Source organism: Heptranchias perlo, chromosome 5 (assembly GCF_035084215.1).
Source record: "Heptranchias perlo isolate sHepPer1 chromosome 5, sHepPer1.hap1, whole genome shotgun sequence".
Lineage (NCBI taxonomy): Eukaryota > Metazoa > Chordata > Chondrichthyes > Hexanchiformes > Hexanchidae > Heptranchias > Heptranchias perlo.
Genome location: NC_090329.1, coordinates 101,621,058 through 101,638,660, shown reverse-complemented (window position 1 = coordinate 101,638,660; position 17,603 = coordinate 101,621,058). Strand labels below are relative to the sequence as shown.

Here is a 17,603-nt window from a genome sequence, read left to right as displayed (position 1 = left end):
CACAGCAATCCTAATATTGAATAAATGTTAAAGGCTGCTGAATTTTGCTAGATTTTCCTTTCATTGACATTTCACAGTCCATTAAAGAGGAAAACAAAAGCCTTTCGCAAGTAACACAAAAGTACCTTAGCAATTTCAATACATACAGTAGCGATGGCCAACATGCTCGCAAACAACATATGGTCCTTTGGTGCCTGGCTCTTTGACCTTTGGACAGGATTTTATTAGGTTCAGCTCTCTGATAGGGCAACCACAGTCAAGCACGCTGTACTCACATGTACTATGGTTAGAGAGCAGGAAGCCGCATTTTAAAGAAGCAGGATCATCCCCATGAGCAGGACTTTGGAAGTAGGACCTCGGAAGGGGGCAGTGTGGTGAAAAGGGGTGGTGATGAGACAGGGGCAGTAAACTGATGAATGAAAGATATACATCACAAAGATGATTTTAGCTTGAAAGGAGTCAGTATTTTTTTAAACTGATAATGGTTTGTGGGGCTTCAGCCTTAATAACCGTGTTTTAAAAATTTTGCAGCTCAGCTTATATCTTTGCTCCATGGGGGTTCAAGCCAAGAGTGGGCTATATTCCTGTTTTAAAATGTCAGTGCTGAGCTAATGTCTGTCCCTCATTGAGTCCAGGGCTTAGAATGTGTCAAATATCCTTTTATACACAATTGTTGACATAAATTACTTTGCCACAGGAAGCAGTTACATTAAAGATCATTGGAGCTTTTAAGGTAAAAGTAGATACATTTTTTAGACAAAGTTCAAAGCAAATGAAGATACATGGAATTGAAGATTGTTCTGTGGAAGCAGAGAAGTTATGTTAAACTTGGAGTATTGTGCGCCGTTCTGGTCTGCGTATTATAGAAAGGAGATCGACGCATTGGAGACGGTGCAAAAAAGATTCACAAGGATGATGCCAGAACTGAGAGGATATGCTTATCAGGAAAAGCTGATCAGGCTGGGGCTCTTTTCTCTAGAAGAGAGGCTGACAGGTGACCTGATAGAGGTCTTTAAAGATAATGAAAGGTTTGATAGAATAACTGTAGAGAAAATGTTTCCACTTGTAGGGCAGTCCAAAACTGGAGGTCATAAATATAAAAGAGTCGCTAATAAGTCAAATAGGGAATTCAGGAGAAACTTCTTTACCGAGAGAGTGGTTAGAATGTGGAACTCGCTACCACAAGGAGTAGTTGAGGCGACTAGCATAGATACATTTAATGGAAGCTAGATAAACACATGGGGGAGAAAGGAATAGAAGGATATGTTGATGGGGTTAGATGAAGAAGGGTGGTACGAGGCTCGTGTGGAGCATGGACCTATTGGGTCAAATGACCTATTTCTGTGCTGTATATTCTATGCAAGTCTATTTAATAGAAGTATTCATGAACGAAAATGTCAAAGCATACACTGAATTGACAGACCCTCAAGGATTATCGCACGTTAGCATTTTCAAGACAATCAATTGGAACCCGATAGTAAGGCGCCCAGGAACCAACCATGGAATGATCTAGGTGTTTCTTTACAGTAATAGTAGTGCTGAATGCACTATACCCATTGACTTAGTTACTTTTGCTTGGTCACTGGTTTGCCTTTGCCTTATAGCTGGAAAATAACTATGTAATCTTCCAAAGATGTTTAAGATGTGTGATACAGTAGTTTGAGGTTCTGCAAAAATCCACAGCAAGACTTGTGCTCCATCTTTAACTGGCACAAATGATTTCATGGCCCAAATAAAACTGAGAAACAACTTTCAGCAGAAACACCAGGTACATCACAGGGACTACTTGATCTAAATATCAAATCAAATATGGTTGAACAGCAACTTGAGCTTTAAGTTCTATTTAGCAGCTCCCATCCAGGGAGGCCTTGCACTCCTGGTCCAATAGCTTCCTCCTGGAAAAGACTGAATGTGGCCTGCTTTTGGCATTCGTGATATTTGGTTCTATTTTGGTGTCAAAGAATCCTCAGCACTGCCTAGCCGAAGAGGCTGGATACATTCAGGCCAGCGCCTCCTGATTGAAAGTTGTATTTCTGCTTTTGCCTTTTTCTTAATTTTGTTGTTAATAATGAGGATCATGTAGTGCAACCACATTTTACATGTCACATTTAAAATAACAGGCACTTTAGAGAGCAATGGTGCCCATCAGCTGTCAATGTTTAAAGTAAATGCAGACAGTATAATATGTGCATGATTTAAAATCAATAGGAATATCGCAAAACCAGCAGCCCAATTGGGATCAAAGTTCACTGTGTGGAATGTTTAAAATTCCAATTCTGTGCCTCAGCCCCATGCCTTGCTTTTCTGTGCTCTTACTTGCAGCATATACTACACAGGGCTACCGGCCTGCTAAACACCAAAAGCAGCAGGCTATAGCCAGAGCTAAGTGGTCCCACAACCAATAGTTCAGAGCAAAACTCTGTAGCCCTACCACATCCAGTCAAAAATGATGGTGAACCAGACGACTAACCTCAGAAGGAGGCTTCCTGAACATCCGCAACCATGGTGGAGACAAGGCTAAAGCATTTGCAAGTGTCTTCAGCCAAGAGTGCTGAGCGGATGATCCTGCTTGGCCTCTTCCTCAGGTCCCCCACCAGCAGAGATACTAATATCCAGCCAATTTGGTTCACTCTTCATGACATTAAGAAATGGCTAGGTGCATTATAAACAGCAAATGCTATGGGCCCTGCCAACAGTAATACTGAAGGCCTATGCACCAGAGCTGGCTGCTCCCGTAGCAAAGCTGTTCCAATACAGCTGTCACTACCCACCAACATGGAAGATTGCCCTCATATTTCCTTTTCACAAAAAACAGGACGACTCTAACCTGGTCAATTACCTATCAACCTCCCTCCAATCATCACTGAAGTTATGAGTCATCAATAGTGCTTTCAACAACAACATAAGAAATAGGAGTAGGCCATATGGCTCCTCGAGCCTGCTCTGCCATTCAATCAGGTCATGGCTGATCTTCAACCTCAACTTCACTTTCCTGCTCGATCCCCATACCCCTCGATTCCCTTAGAGTCCAAAAATCTATTGATTTCAGCCTTGAACATGCTCAATGACTGAGCATCCACAGCCCTATGGGGCAGGGAATTCCAAAGATTCACAACCCTCATTTCAGTCCTAAATGGCCAACCTCTTATCCTGAGACAATGCCCCCTAGCTCTAGACTCTCCAGCCAGGGCAAACAGCCTCTCAGCATATACCCTGTCAAGCCCTCTCAGAATCTTATACGTTTCAATGAGACCACTTCTCATTCTTTTAAACTCCAGCAGCACCTACTCACCAGCACTCAGTGCAGGTTCCGCCAGAACAACTCAACTCTAGATTCATCTGGATATGGATGCAAGAGAATAGATGAGAGTAGCTGCCTTCAACATCAAGGCAACATTTCATCGAGTATGGTATCATGAAGCCCTAGGAAGATTAAACATTTGATATGATATTTCTTTTAGCTGAAGAAAAACTACTGCGCTACTGCACATTTCTTAAAGATTTATAGGACGGAAGTAGGCAGCATATGTGGCACTGCCATCTCTGAACATAATGTCATTCTGGTTGCCCTGGAACCAAAGATTGGCTTAACTTCTAATGATGTGAATGAAGAATGGTTTTGTTTCCGCTATATAACCAGCATTGTTCCTTTCAGCTAAAAGAACTGGAGTTCTATTCTGAATATTTATATGCTCAACATAACCGTACATCAGCATTTTGACTATTCATATTTGTGACATCTACATTCTATTGTTAATTGGATATACGTATGAAGCATTATTCCTCTGCAGCAATGTTATAAATGTCATTGTTTTGACATTCAAGTGGTTCAATGCTGCCATTTGATCAGAGTTTACAATGAATCAGCAGAAACAAGGATGTCAAATTCACAGGGAAATTTAATTAGAACCTATTTTTAAATTAACTTTCATTTGATATATACTTATAATTGTGCTTCATATTTATTTGTGAATAAAAATATTTAGTCTGTAAATCTCTGGTCTGCGTGGCAATTATCATTTCAGCATAGCTTGAGTCTACATTAAATTCAGTAAGCAGTTTATTGCAAGTGTGGTGATTAGCCCATTGGTACATACCTGTTTTAGAACAAAGTTGAAGAAAAAGGTACAGCCTCTGGATCACAGGGGTTGCTGCCGTCCTATTACCTCTAGAGTCTCAAGGATCTATCCTTGGCCCCCTCCTATTCCTCATTTACATGTTTCTGCTTGGTGATCATCCGAAGACTTGACATCAGGTTCCACATGTATTCTGATGACATCCAGTTCTACCTCTCAACTGCCTCTGTTGACCCAACATCCAATCCTGGATGAGCTGCAGCTTCCTCCAGCTAAACACTGGGAAGACTGAAGCCATCGTCTTTGGCCCCGCCACAAACTCCGTACCCTTGCCATTGATTCCGTCCCCTCTCCCACCATTGTCTGAGGGTGAATGAGGCTGCTTGCAACGTTGGCGACCTATTTGACCCTCTGAGCTTCCAACACCACATACTCTCCATCACAGACTGCCTACTTCCACCTCCGTAACATCGCCTGTCTCTGCCTCAGCTCATTTGCTGCCGAAATCCTTGTGCCTTTGCCACCTCCACACTATTATTCCAATGATCTCCTGGCCGGCGTCCCATTCTCTGCTATCAGGCTGACTGATCTATAGTTTATCCCATTTCCTTTCTGGAGGTGTTGCAGTGACAATCCTTTGGTACAACTTCCATATCCATGGATATTTGAAGGATTGTAGTCAGGGAGAAGACAGAACTAAAAACCCTGAAACTACATCACCCTCCTTAAAACAAGTTCATGTCATTGTCCATTATTAGCTTTTCAGATATTAAATTGGCATTCACAAACATTATCCTGCTGATTTGTATTTGATATTAATAGTTATGTTTCCTAGAAAATGGTATTCAACAGGCAAAATAAACTATTTTGTTAAACAAAAATTCTATAGTAAACAGGAGAACTGTTTATTGCAAATTGGACATCACAAACCAAGCAGGTGATCACATTTTTCACTCACCCATGTCAACTTTTAGCACAATTCACCACTGATTTGCTTTATAAAAACATTCAAAAAAAGTGAAACTAAGATTGCAACTCCACATTTTAATCACCTTAAGCACTAAAGCCAACATTTCCAAGCCCATGAAACACGCATCCAAATTTTCAGGAGAAAACAATCAAAATCTTTCCGATTATGAAATCGTAGCTCTTTAGCACTGTAAGAAGTTACAAATATTCCCATTTCCTGGGGATGTTTAGGAGATTTTCTCAATGTATATCAGCATATGTACTCTAAAATGTACTACTAATCCTAAAAATATTTGCATTTACAAAATACTTGATAAAAATATTTTCAATTCTACAAGAGGTACATAAAATCAACTGAAGACAGTGGCAGATATTTCACTCGTTCTGATCACTTGCAGATTCAGTTTTCTGTTCCTAGAAATAAAAATAGTTTAATTAGACAAACAAACAATCATGTCAGAAATTCAACTACAGTCAGAGTCACTGTAAACAAGTGTTTTTTAAAAAACTTTTATAATTTCCAGTCAGTAAAATCACTGTTCACTTTATTTTAAATGCTGCATAGTAAATTCAATTCAATTTACGTTATAAGAGTGAGTGGATGCACTCGTTAAGCTGGGTTTAATATACTTCAGCTTTTTCTTAAAAAAACTATTTTCATGGGAGGTCAAAATAGTATTTTCAATGATCCTATGCAATCATCAACATTCCCTTGTAGCTGACCATCACTAAGTGCCAGAGACTGCCCAGGCCGACACTCTCCTGCTAGACTCTATAATCTGCTCAGATCAGGAACAGAGTGGAGTAGAGCAGCACTTGAAGCTGCATCTGTCCCCACTGCACAGAACTGAACAATTGCATGTTAATGCTCATGCTATCTTTTATTATTTTCATTCCACGTACATTAAGGATACTTTGAAAATCCAAAATCTATGATTGAGACAATTATAAAAATTCTAATACACAATGAATTTTGAAGGTCAAAAAAGGGATTCCTCTCTTAACAAGACCACAAAGAAAATGCGTACTATTACTGTACAAACGCAACATTAGTCTACAACACAAACAATTTGACTCAATGAAACCATTTGCAAGTGTGGAATTCTGGGTTATTGTTCGGACAGACATTGGTGATCATTGTAGACAAGGTTTTCAAGACTGGTTTTCTTTATTTAGCTATTTGAAATTTTCCATCATTTTTAAAACTTTTACAAGTATGTATTGTTCAACATTAGATTTTAATTATGCTCAATTTATAGTGTTGTCTTTAGGGCTGCATAGTACAACCAAGTTATATTATGAATAGCCTGCAACATGAACTTAAGTAGTTGACTTGCCAGGCTAGAATACAATCAAATGCTAGAAATAGTGCTACCATCTGTTTGTTCACCTTCAGTGAAGTGCAATATGCAAGTCTTTGCTTATTTGAACCACTTAGGCAATGCTTAATGTTGCCCAATATATCCTTTCCAAAGATGGAAAAAAAAAATCAGGATTGAAAGATTCTAGCAGCAATACTTGCTTCTACCTTCTGGGCAATGCTCATCACTCAATATCTGTTACTACAATTACACACACAGGCACACACCCAATACCCCCAACAATGCGAGACTTTGAAAAATGGTAGAAACACTGCACTCCAACTCTTACCTGCAGCAGCACTGAAGGGACCTCATCTAGTTTTAAAAACAACAATCAACCACAGCACACCATTGCGTATACACTGTACACAGTATGTACTATCATACCCTTAACTGCCACCGTCTCAACCTGTCCTTTCACCGACAGTGAGCTGGGTGGGGTACCTCTAGCTGAAGTCACACTAACAGAAGGTCGAGAGACATGGATCTGCAACAAGTGTTGAGCAAAAAGAAAAACTGAACATACAATCAAATCGCTGAACGTTTTACAGATTCAATTTTTAAAATTTAGCTTTTTGTTTTGAGTCCACATCAGATTCAGGTGGTACCTCATCAGGTTTCGTTTCGCCATTTTGAGCGGGGGCAGCAACATCTTCCTTGGTCATTTTCTTCTCTTTCTCCTTCCCTTTGGGCTGTTTCTTCGGTTTCGGTGAACTCTTCTACAAGACAAAAAAATCAAATGGTCCAGAAAGCCTACTTTTCAATTAGCATGGCAAGGAAATATTACATAGCTCACAAAAGAATTTCACTGTGTAGCGAGCATGTAACTCAAAACTAGTTCTGTCAAAACCAGTCTGAGCAGTGATTTCCGACCAATGAGCAAAAAAAAAATTGATCCGTACACTTATTTTTTCCCTCTTTCCTGAAATACTTATTCATTTTCCTTTTAAATGTCATTATGGATTTTACTTCCATCACTGCTTTTGGTGGCCTATCAACACTTAAAAATGTCTCCTCCTTTCATTCTTTTGGTGATGGTCTTAAATTTATGTCCTCGTTATCAACTCACCAACCAGTGGCAATCGTTTTTTCCCCCAATTTACTTGATCAAAATCTCAATTTTGAACAACTCTTATTAAATCTGCTCTTAATTAAAAAAAGGAACAGCTTGATCAACTTGTCCTCCCTCTGTGAAAGACTTCTACACCTGAACCTCTGAGGATCTACTCCTTTTAAATTTAATAGAGGTTATGGGGAGAGAATGAGAATTTTTAAAATAGGCATTAAGGGACTACCACAGCAGCACTTTGAACAAAGAGAACCCACCTAGACTATCCTTCCCTTTTAACTTGCTAGTGAAGATTTAAACACTACTCACTCAATTATTTTTTTCCACTCAAAGGCTGACTGGGGTTAGCTTTTCAAAATAAACAAAGCCTTAATCTTTACAGATGCTATTACCAATTGATTTTGTATCAGTTTCTGCATCATGAAGCAACTGAAATCAGCCAAGAGCAATTGATGTTCGTGTAGAATTAAAAGTTGATGAGTTCTAAACATCACAACTATGCCATCCCCAAAATCAGTCATATGCTGCACTGAAAGTACTTGTAAAAAGACTGGACCAGGACCATCCATCCTCATAGAAGGATGCTGTACATGTTGCTCTCCAGAGGTGAGAGTACATAGTTTTATTACAGAGACAACTTCTTTGACATTCGCCAAGCCGATTACTAACAATAATAGCGTGGAGGCAAGCCTTCAATGGAATTCTGAATAACAAACAGATTACAACACAAAAATCCAACATTTACAGCTCCCCAGTGGTTTTGTAGCTAAATGCACTACCAGTGTGTGACCCGTAACCATACAAACCAGGAAAATCAAGTTCAATACACAATCCATGTTGAATATGGTAACCACAGGTGGGGCAACGTTAGGCTGCTAAAATTGGCCTTAGTACCCCCTGAACTGGAAAAAAATACGTCAGATGGTTTCCCACTCTTGGATCACTAGCTAATGAGTCCTGATGGGAAGCATGTATGTGGCGATCTGAGGAAAGGACAGGATCTGGCTCGGTTGTAACATCCTTCATGGCTGAATAAGCCCAATACACTTTACTGTCTAGGTTCATGTGACAAATAACCATATGAGCAAGGCACTGGAAGACTGCCGGCAACCAAGGAACCAAACATCAGCAGGAGTCAATTCTTTCAGGAGAGGAGCGAGGATATATTTTCTTAAAAAACACATGTTCATTACATTAATTTCTAACAGGATAATCATTATCTTCCAAAGCACTTGCGAATAAATTAAGATCTTTTAAACAATCCAAATTCTCACCCTGGCACGTTTCTGTGGTTTGGACTCTTCCTTAGCAGCAGCAGCAAGAAGAGCGTGCTGTAACAGATGTTTTAAATAGTTATAAATTTATGTAAAACTAAATCTTAATACAAAGCAAACATTTAATACCTCTAATCATTTGTGATGTGTACTTCAGTAAATTTAGGGGGCAACTCACTGGTCAAAAGTGTTAGTCTAACTTTGGACATTATATAAAAAAAGTACTCTGATTAACATGTCACTTGAGCAAGCTATTCACATTAACAGCTTATTTAAAAATGAGACTTTTAAAATTATTTTATTTCTTCAGTTGAATTCCACCTGGACAAATTAAGCCTTTTTTCCTTTTATCTCAGTTTCCTGAATTGAACAATTCTTTTAAAAACCTTACTACACGGTACAAGAGGAAATTTAGCAGCATGGGTAGAAAGTTGGTTAACAGACAGGAAACAAAGCATTAAGGTAAATGGATGTTGCTTGGTCTGGAGAAGAGTTGGAAGTGCGGTACTCCAAGGGTCAGTTCTGGTCCACTTTGGTTCTCAATACATATAATTGATTTGGACTTCAGTGGAGGGAATGCAACCTTGAAATTTGCTGATGACACAAAAGTAGAACGACTACAAAAGACTAATGAAAGACAGTTAGGTTAGTGGAATGGACAGACAAGTGGCAGATGTAATTTAATGTGGACAAGTGTGAGGTAATACAAGGAATGGTGGTTGTACTCATTGGAAAGATGCCGAGGGTATGGAGGAACAGAACATTAGAGGTTCAAAAACACAATTATCTGAAAATGCGAATGCAGGCAGATAAAGCTATAAGGCCAACAGCATTTTGGGTTTTATAAACAGGAGCATGGAGAGTAAGGTAATGATAATATTCTCCAATGGCAATTGTAGAGGTGTTTGAAGCAGGCAGGACAACATGGACATGACAGGAAATGAAGAAGTGAACAGAGATGGCTTTGCCAAAGACAGAGGTCTGAGAGGTGAAAAGACCTCCTGAGGTAACAAGGTCAACAGGATGGCTCTGGGTGGAGGATTATATGTGGAAGGCAAGAATAAATGAGGACAGGAATGAAGAGAAATCAGAGAAGGGCAAGGGGAATTTAGGTGAATGTTGAAATCATTGAAACTAGTGAAGTTTCAGTAAAGCCCAGGATAAATTGATGGACCTCATCTAGGATAAGGTTGTGGATAATGAGTCTTATTATGTAAGGGTGCAGACATTTTGAAGGGCAATGTATAGACAGTAGAAAACCCAACACCCAGAGTTGGTTGGGAATGCAGGAGCAGAGAAACAGGAAGGAGACTAAAGAGATTTGTTTCCAGAGGGGAAGATAGTTGGACTTTGCACCAAGATAGGGAATGAGGAAGTATGGATTACTGTATTGGGAGAGCTAGTGGCAGGAGCCACAAATGATGCGTGGAAGATGCCAAGAGCAGAGTACATAGACGTGGTATCCATCGAGGAGGGACTCAATGTTGGGATGACAGGAGGTCAGCAGATAAGTAGTGGTGAGTGAATTGGTGCACGAGGCATTAGGGTGAGTGACTGATAACGGGGACCAGGAAAATAAGTGATGGGACACGAGGAGAGGACGCCAAAGCAGACGATCAACAAAACAATGAAGAGGGAGAATGGTTGCGGAGCAGTAGCCAAAATGTATATGCTGTGGATGTGGAGAAATTGCTGTTACATGTACAAACTGCATTACTATGAAAGCCTGTGACAGAATACAACTATCAGAATTTGTAAGCAATAACACATAGGCTGGGGAGGGACGGGATGGGTAAATTTCCAGGAACACATCTGGGACTCTCACCCACCAGCACACACATGGTAAAATAGCAGGAGTGCTACTTGCGACGTTCCCCTGAAATTGCTGGTGCTGGGCGATGTTCCTCACTACCAGCATATACTCAGAAAATTAACCTGACAGTCTCATTTCAAATCTGGACAATTTTTATGCATCAAATGCAGCAGTGGTACCGCTGGATGAGTCATAGGTGTAATCAGCCTGTTAATGTTGACAAACGAGATAAACTTGTCTATGATGTTTGAAGGGCTACTCACGAACTAGTATCAGCATTCTGAGGCATTTGTTGGATAGCTCTATGGGCAAGATACTACCTCTAAAATAATGGCCGCATGTTTGGTATTGAAGCAAGCAACTCAACTTAACCTCTCATTTATATCATAATTGGGTTGTAAACCTACTTACTTTTTCCAATCTTCCAGATCTTCTGAGCTGCAAAAGAGGGACATTAATTTTTATTTTTTCTAGGTACACTGAAAAGATTAGCAAGATAATGCATTACTGCTATTATATATTCTTTGGAAGGCCAAATAACTACATCAAAAAAAATGAACAAACTGCCACAATAATACTGCATATTTAATTGAAAACTAGACATTGGAAGGAAAGCCCAATAAAATGCTCACCTGCTGCTTAACCACTTTTGCATCATGCTTTTGTTCTCCCTCACTTGGTGCCTGAAAAGACAACATTGCACGTAACATTAATCAGAAACCTGTCCAGCTGAGCAAGAGGAAAATAACTTGAGTTTCAGGTTGCTAATCACTTTTTATTTCAAGAGTCACTACCTAGTCAGAACTGCAAAAACAGAGCATGCAAACTGGTGACTCATACATTTCCCTATGCCACTTAATAACAACCATTTTTTTTTGTTTACACCTAATTTAAACAGCAAAGATCAAGCCTTTACAAGATGCTGTCGCTCCTCCCCAAAAAAAGACAATCGCAAATATGTGTTTCTAAGTATCCCTTTAGAGTGCTGGAGGAGCCTGACAGGAAGGAAACCTGACACGGGGGGATGGAGGCATTTGTAGCATATGACCACAAAAAATGTGCACCTGGATACCGGGCCATCTAACAACAGGTACATTATGGACAGAGGATTGGACGCATTTTGATACCCCGCCTTCTAACACAGGTACTTTAGAGGCAGGGGAGTGGCCACTTGTGGCTGAAACTCCATTGCAAGGTGTCAAAGAGAGCGTAGGAAGCAGATTTAATTGGTCAGTGCTTCCATCTTGGTTTCGGCAATGGGCGAATCTCCCCACAAAAATCGAGAAATAACTTGCCGCAGAGGAACGTTCAGACGGCAAATCCAGTCGCTGCCGCCTACAAGGTTGGTTTCAGGCAGTACCTGGGTGGTGGAGGGGTTGGAAGCTATCAGTGTTGGTGCGGGGAGAGGGACGGTATGTCAGAGGCAGGGGAGGGGCAGTGTCAGCCAGGAACAGAGTAAGGGAGGGTGCTGTTGGGAGTTCTCCTGTCGCTTAGTTCACATAGTGAGGCATTCCTGCCCACCCGAGGGTGGATAATATAAAAAGGGAGAACCTGTAGAAATATTGATTTATATTAGATTCAAAACTATGAAAAAAAGTCAGCAGTGTGCTGAATATTATTTAAAAATAAATATAAATAATCCGTTAACTTCAGACTGATCCTTCTGGCGGTGGTGGGGGAGATGCCTGCATGGTAGAAACCAGAGAGTAGCTGACGGGCGCAATTCACGATGGGCTCCAAAGGGATCAGACATTAACATATGAAAGGGGTGAGTTTCCGAAGTTATGGCAGACACTTGGGAGAAGTCATACAAAATTCACCCCCCCCCACCCCCGGCCTTGTTTCGATTTGAAAAAAAAGGCACTAGTTCTGAGTCAGTGAGCTGGAACCCAGCCTCAAGCCTTTTCATAGAAAATGTTCCTCGAGTAACTGGAGTACAGAGTGTGCTTTTCAACAGCCGCACATAGACTCAACATTCACTTGCTGGTTTTAAATCTGATATAAATCAATATTTCTACAGGTTGTTCTTTTTTATTATCCACCCTCAGGTGGACGGAGAGGCCTCACTAAGTGAAAAATGGCCGTTTACCGTCAGGCAGCATGTCACGGCAGAACAGTAACAGTGCCCCTCCCCCTGCTCTGCCCCTCCCTGCACAGCAAGTTGCGTAGATGGGAGAAGGAAGTTACAAAAAAGGGACACAAGACAGATTACGTGAGTGGGCAAAAGTATGGTAGATGGAGTTCAATATGGCGAAGTATTTAGAAGGTTGAGGGGTGATCTAATTGAGGTGTTTAAAATTAAAAAAGGATTTGATGGGGTAGATAGAGAAGCTATTTCCTCTGGTGGGGGAATCCAGAACAAGGGGGCACAATCTTATAATTAGACTTAGGCCATTCAGGCATGAAATCAGGAAGCACTTTTTCCACACAAAGCATAGTGTAAGTTTAAAAATAGCTCCCCAAAAGGCAGTGGATGCTGGATTGAAATTTTCAAGACCAAGATTGACAGGTATGTTAGGTTAGGGCATCAAGGGATATGGAGTTGACGCACAGATCAGCCAAGATCTAACTGAATGGCGGAACAGGCTCCATTGGGCTGAATGGCCTACTCTTGTCCCTATGTTCCACCCACTGATTGATCCTGTCCTGCCAATGCTCCGCCCACTGACTGATACTACTCCTCTCCAACACTAATACCTTCCATCCTCTCCCAGACACACACTGTGACCTTTCCTCTCCACCCTGCCACTGACTGAAATCTCCCCTCCCTAACACCTACCAGACACCGACTATTACCACCCCTACCCTCGCCCCACCCAAACACTTTACTTTCCCTCTCCTAATCAGTCCATCCACTGATTGATACCACCCCACCCCCATCCAGACACAAACTGATGCCCACTGCTACTGCCCCAACATTCACTGATGTCTCACCCACTGATTCCTTCCCACCCTGACCGATACTTTCAGGTGCACTAATGCAGTTTTGCTGTGATCACGCCATTTTAAGATTTATGTTCTCAATCCACAATAAAACCACCACAAACACAAGTGTATTTAAAATGACTGAAGTGTTGGCAGAAAGTCCTTGAACCCACTGCCCTCTCCAAAAATAAAAAGATTTTGTCCATCAAAGATTTAAATTAACTTTGGCTCGAGTACACCTTCCACTATAAATACTCACAACTCTCTCATCCCAGTTGAGTCCCTTTAATGCTTGCTCTCGTTCTTCCCTTCTGGTTAGAGAGTCACTGCAATACTTACTCCCTATTAGAGGGTCCATTTAAAACTCACTCCCCAAGATAATGCCTTTTGATAATCCAGTTAGTTTGTCTTCTTAACCCCCCTCCCCCTGCCCCTCAAAATTACTAAGTCCCTTTAATGCTCACTCCCTTCCAGTTAGTGGGTCCTTTTATTACTCGCTAATACCCTCTCCATTAGATGGTCCTCTTTAGCACTCGTCCCCAAAAATTACTAAACCCTCTTAGTGCTCACTCTCGTCCATCAATCCCTTTCCTGCTTACTCCTGTTCCATCTATTAATCCTGTAATAATAATAAGCTCAATTCCTTCCAGTTGGAGGGTCCCTTTTTAAATACCCACTCTTCTGCTTAGAGGGACCCTCCTCCACCAATATTAATGCTCATTTCCCTCTCGATTCGCCAGGTCCCTTTAATGCTCCCGCCCGCGGGTTGCGCGCATCGCGGCCCCGTGTGCTAAGGGCAGGTACGTGCACGCTGAGGACGAGCACTGGGCGGGGAATGAGTGACAGGTACATACGGGCTCCGCTGACACCCCAGAGGCGGAGATTAGTTTTAAACATGGCTTTAGCCTTCGAAAAGAAGGAGGAAAAAAAAAGGACTCTACACATCAGTGTCCCCTCAACCCGCATTAAAGACAAAGGCGCACGAAATTTCTGCTCCTTTCATTTGGATATATTTTATACATACATATACACACACAATGCAAAAAAAAAAATTAATAAGAGCCACTTCGAAGCATATAAAAACAGGTTAAAAATTTCAAATATTTAAGTGAAGAAAGAAGACCCATTTGTTACAAACATCATGGAGGGGAGAAGGACGCTGGAAGGCTCGAAATCATGCTGCAATTTAATTACTGCGCCACACTCTGCAGTTTTATTATTTTTTTTAAAAGTTTGTCATGAAATAAAAACTTTTTTTTTTAAAAAGACAATTTTTAAAAATGCGCTAGCTGCACGGTAGCGAGTGCAAAGAATGTGGAACGCATTTCTAGTTACCCATTACCAAAAAAAACCCCCCCCACACACTGTACGCTTTGAGTTACCAGAGGAAAAATATATATAAATATGCCATGCAGTCAAACTTACCGTCCTTTTAGGCGGCATGGTTGCAAAACTGGATAGAGATGGTTATTATAAATGCACTTCTACAGCTAAGCGTTGCAAGTTTTAACTCCCAAGCAGCGCAGATCAATTTCTAAACACCTTGGTAATCAGATGATAATATCATGCTAACTAGATGCAAATCAAGCCTAGACCCCAGCGTCCGAGTGGTGGAGCGCTGGTTGGATCCCGCCCGTTCACCATGGTCTGATCTTTCTATTGGTAAAAGGACATTCAATGACCACTGATGCTGACGTGTCCCTGTCACTCGTGGAGGGAGGTCCAGGGATTGGTTATCCGAGCTTTCAGTATTGTGGGAGTTGAAGTTTTTTTTTGCTGCAATTTTGTTTGAAAAAAAATCCTGTTAAAAAAAGAGAAAAAAAGACGTTTAGCGTCACGGCAGGGGGTTGTTGAACCCAGAGTGCATGTTTGGAGCAATTAGAATCGTACATCCAATCAAAACGTCAGAAAAAGAAATGCAATTGCCTGGTTGGATATTTTGAATTTGAAAAAAAACATCCTGCAGATAGGAAACTAAACCAGAAATGCTGGAAACGTACAGATCAGGTCAGCATTTGTGGAGAGGGAAGCTAGCTTAGTGTTCCGGGCAGAGCCATTCTTCAAAATAGCTTATTTTTGATATTTAGTTGCACTTTCAGTCTGAACAAGTTGGGAAACACCCTCTATTTGCATAAAAGAAAAGATAGGATAACTGACATTGTCCAGTATATTATTTATGCTCCATCATTTTACCATAGATGCAAATTCAATTATTTTATATGGAAGCAACCACAACCACCGATGATTTAATGTAACACTGCTACATAAACAGTTACACTTTTTCAAACCAGGTTTAACAAAGTAACTTAATTATATACTGCTCCTCACATAAAGCAACATTTCAAAGCATTTTCTAAGCAATGTGGGCACTGAACAGAAAGAGGAGTGGGAGGAAGGAAGACGGATGGAAGAGATGGATTTTTAGGAGGCTTTGGAAGGTGGGGAGGCAGGTAGCAAGTCAAAGTGGTTTTCCAGAATTCCAGAGTGTTGCAGAACAGTGACTAACAGCCTCCAGTAAAGCAGGAGAAGGTCTGACGGACCAGCAGCAGTTCATTGTCAGATGTAAACAATTTTACAACACCAAGTTATAGTCCAACAATTTTATTTTTAATCCCACAAGCTTTCGGGGGCTTTCCCCTTCCTCAGGCGGTGTGGAAGGGGAAAGGGAAGGGGAAAGCCCCCGAAAGCTTGTGGGATTAAAAATAAAATTGTTGGACTATAACTTGGTGTTGTAAAATTGTTTACAATTGTCAACCCCAGTCCATCACCGGCATCTCCACATCATTGTCAGATGAGCAGAGGGTGCAGGCTGAGACAAATGGCTGGCGTAGATCGGTCAGGGAAAGTCGAGTGAGGCAATGGAGAGGTTTGAAGGTGAGGACAAAGATTTTGTAAATCGATTCATTGGAGCACAGGGAGGATGAGGATAATGGATGTGCACGACATCATCCAGGAGAGGACACAGACTGCAAATTCTTTTGGTTAGCTCTCCTAATATCTCTCCTTGCCTCAGCATCCATTTTTTAAAGTGCTTTGGGACGTTGTTCTATGTTAAAGGCTCTACATTCATACAAGTTGTTTTTTAAACTGATGCACTTGAAACAAGTCTGAGCAATACAATCCACTACACAGCAACAGTATGAGGTACAGGCAAAGTTACTTTAAACATTGTGCTGCCGCACTGCAGACAAGTGAAAAGTACATAACTTTAAGATACAAAATTGAAACTAACAGTTGTACAGGTACTGTTTAGTATTGCAGTTTAAAAAATATAATATTTGCCATACTGCAATACTGTAATGTGCAGGCAGTGTAAAATCTTCTTTAATATTCCATTGTCTCAATGCACCGAACCATTTATTCACTCACTCTTGTCACCAAAAGAAGTTGAGTTGAGTCTGTGCCAGACTGTGTTTCCACAAGATGGAGAAGGCTCTTTGGCCCATCTTAGCCAGGTATAATCAATGCTCACATTCGCTAAGAGTTTACTTGCTCCTGGATGCATTGGTGAGTTGTCAAAAATTAAGATTGTGTTGACAGTTTATTTTGTTTATTTCTGAAATGAGTCTTCACAACAGAACAAACTAATTGTTAAACTTATCAAAGAACACATTGCTATTCAGCCACATTATGATGTACAGGCCAATGCACTACAACAGCGGTTTCCAAACAATTTCCCCCAAGCCATAGCAATCTGGCCCTCAATTAAGTCCTATCTGCACTTGTATTGGTTATTTCCTGTTTGCATTTCATAGGCCTCAAAGTTTAGACAGATTTTAATTCTGTTAAAGATGGAAGTGACAAAACTAATGAGCTGCAGTGCCATACTACAACAACAACTTGCATTTATATACAGCGTAGTAAAATCTCCCAAGGCGCTTCACAAGAGCGTTATCAAATAAAATTTGACACGAGCCACATAAGGAGATATTAGATCAGGTGACCAAAAGCTTGGTCAAACAGGTAGGTTTTAAGGAGTGTCTTAAAGGACGAGAGAGAGATAGAGAGGCAGAGAGATTTAGGGAGGGAATTCCAGAGCTATGGGTCTAGGTAGCTGAAGGCACGGCTGCAAATAGTATAGCGATGAAAAGTGGGGATGCGCAAAAGGCCAGAATT

The 17,603-nt window shown here is 40.9% G+C and overlaps 1 protein-coding gene across 2 annotated transcripts; it reads right to left on the bottom strand.

Moving 5' to 3' along the window:
• Nucleotides 1-4,957: 4,957 nt before the first annotated feature.
• On the bottom strand, nt 4,958-15,067 carry hmgn3 (high mobility group nucleosomal binding domain 3). 2 transcript variants are annotated; one of them, XM_067984928.1, is made up of 7 exons: nt 14,913-15,067; nt 11,195-11,245; nt 10,974-11,000; nt 8,750-8,806; nt 7,015-7,125; nt 6,794-6,893; nt 4,958-5,459 (listed from the first exon to the last, which is right to left on the bottom strand). In XM_067984928.1, exons 1-7 carry the CDS (start codon nt 14,928-14,930, stop codon nt 5,446-5,448), a joined length of 378 nt encoding a protein of 125 aa, XP_067841029.1. In that variant the 5' UTR covers nt 14,931-15,067; the 3' UTR covers nt 4,958-5,445. The 2 variants fall into 2 exon arrangements, with proteins under 2 accessions (XP_067841029.1, XP_067841030.1); XM_067984929.1 differs by lacking the exon at nt 6,794-6,893 and having other exon boundaries at nt 14,913-15,060.
• Between the last annotated feature and the right edge of the window lie 2,536 nt (nt 15,068-17,603).

Excerpts from the sequence above, each read along its gene's own strand:
- hmgn3 (XM_067984928.1), bottom strand. Across the intron at positions 11,001-11,194 it reads CAAAAGTGGTTAAGCAGCAG|CTCAGAAGATCTGGAAGATT; the intron begins GTGAGCATTTTA and ends CCTCTTTTGCAG. Across the intron at positions 8,807-10,973 it reads GATCTGGAAGATTGGAAAAA|CACGCTCTTCTTGCTGCTGC; the intron begins GTAAGTAGGTTT and ends CATCTGTTACAG.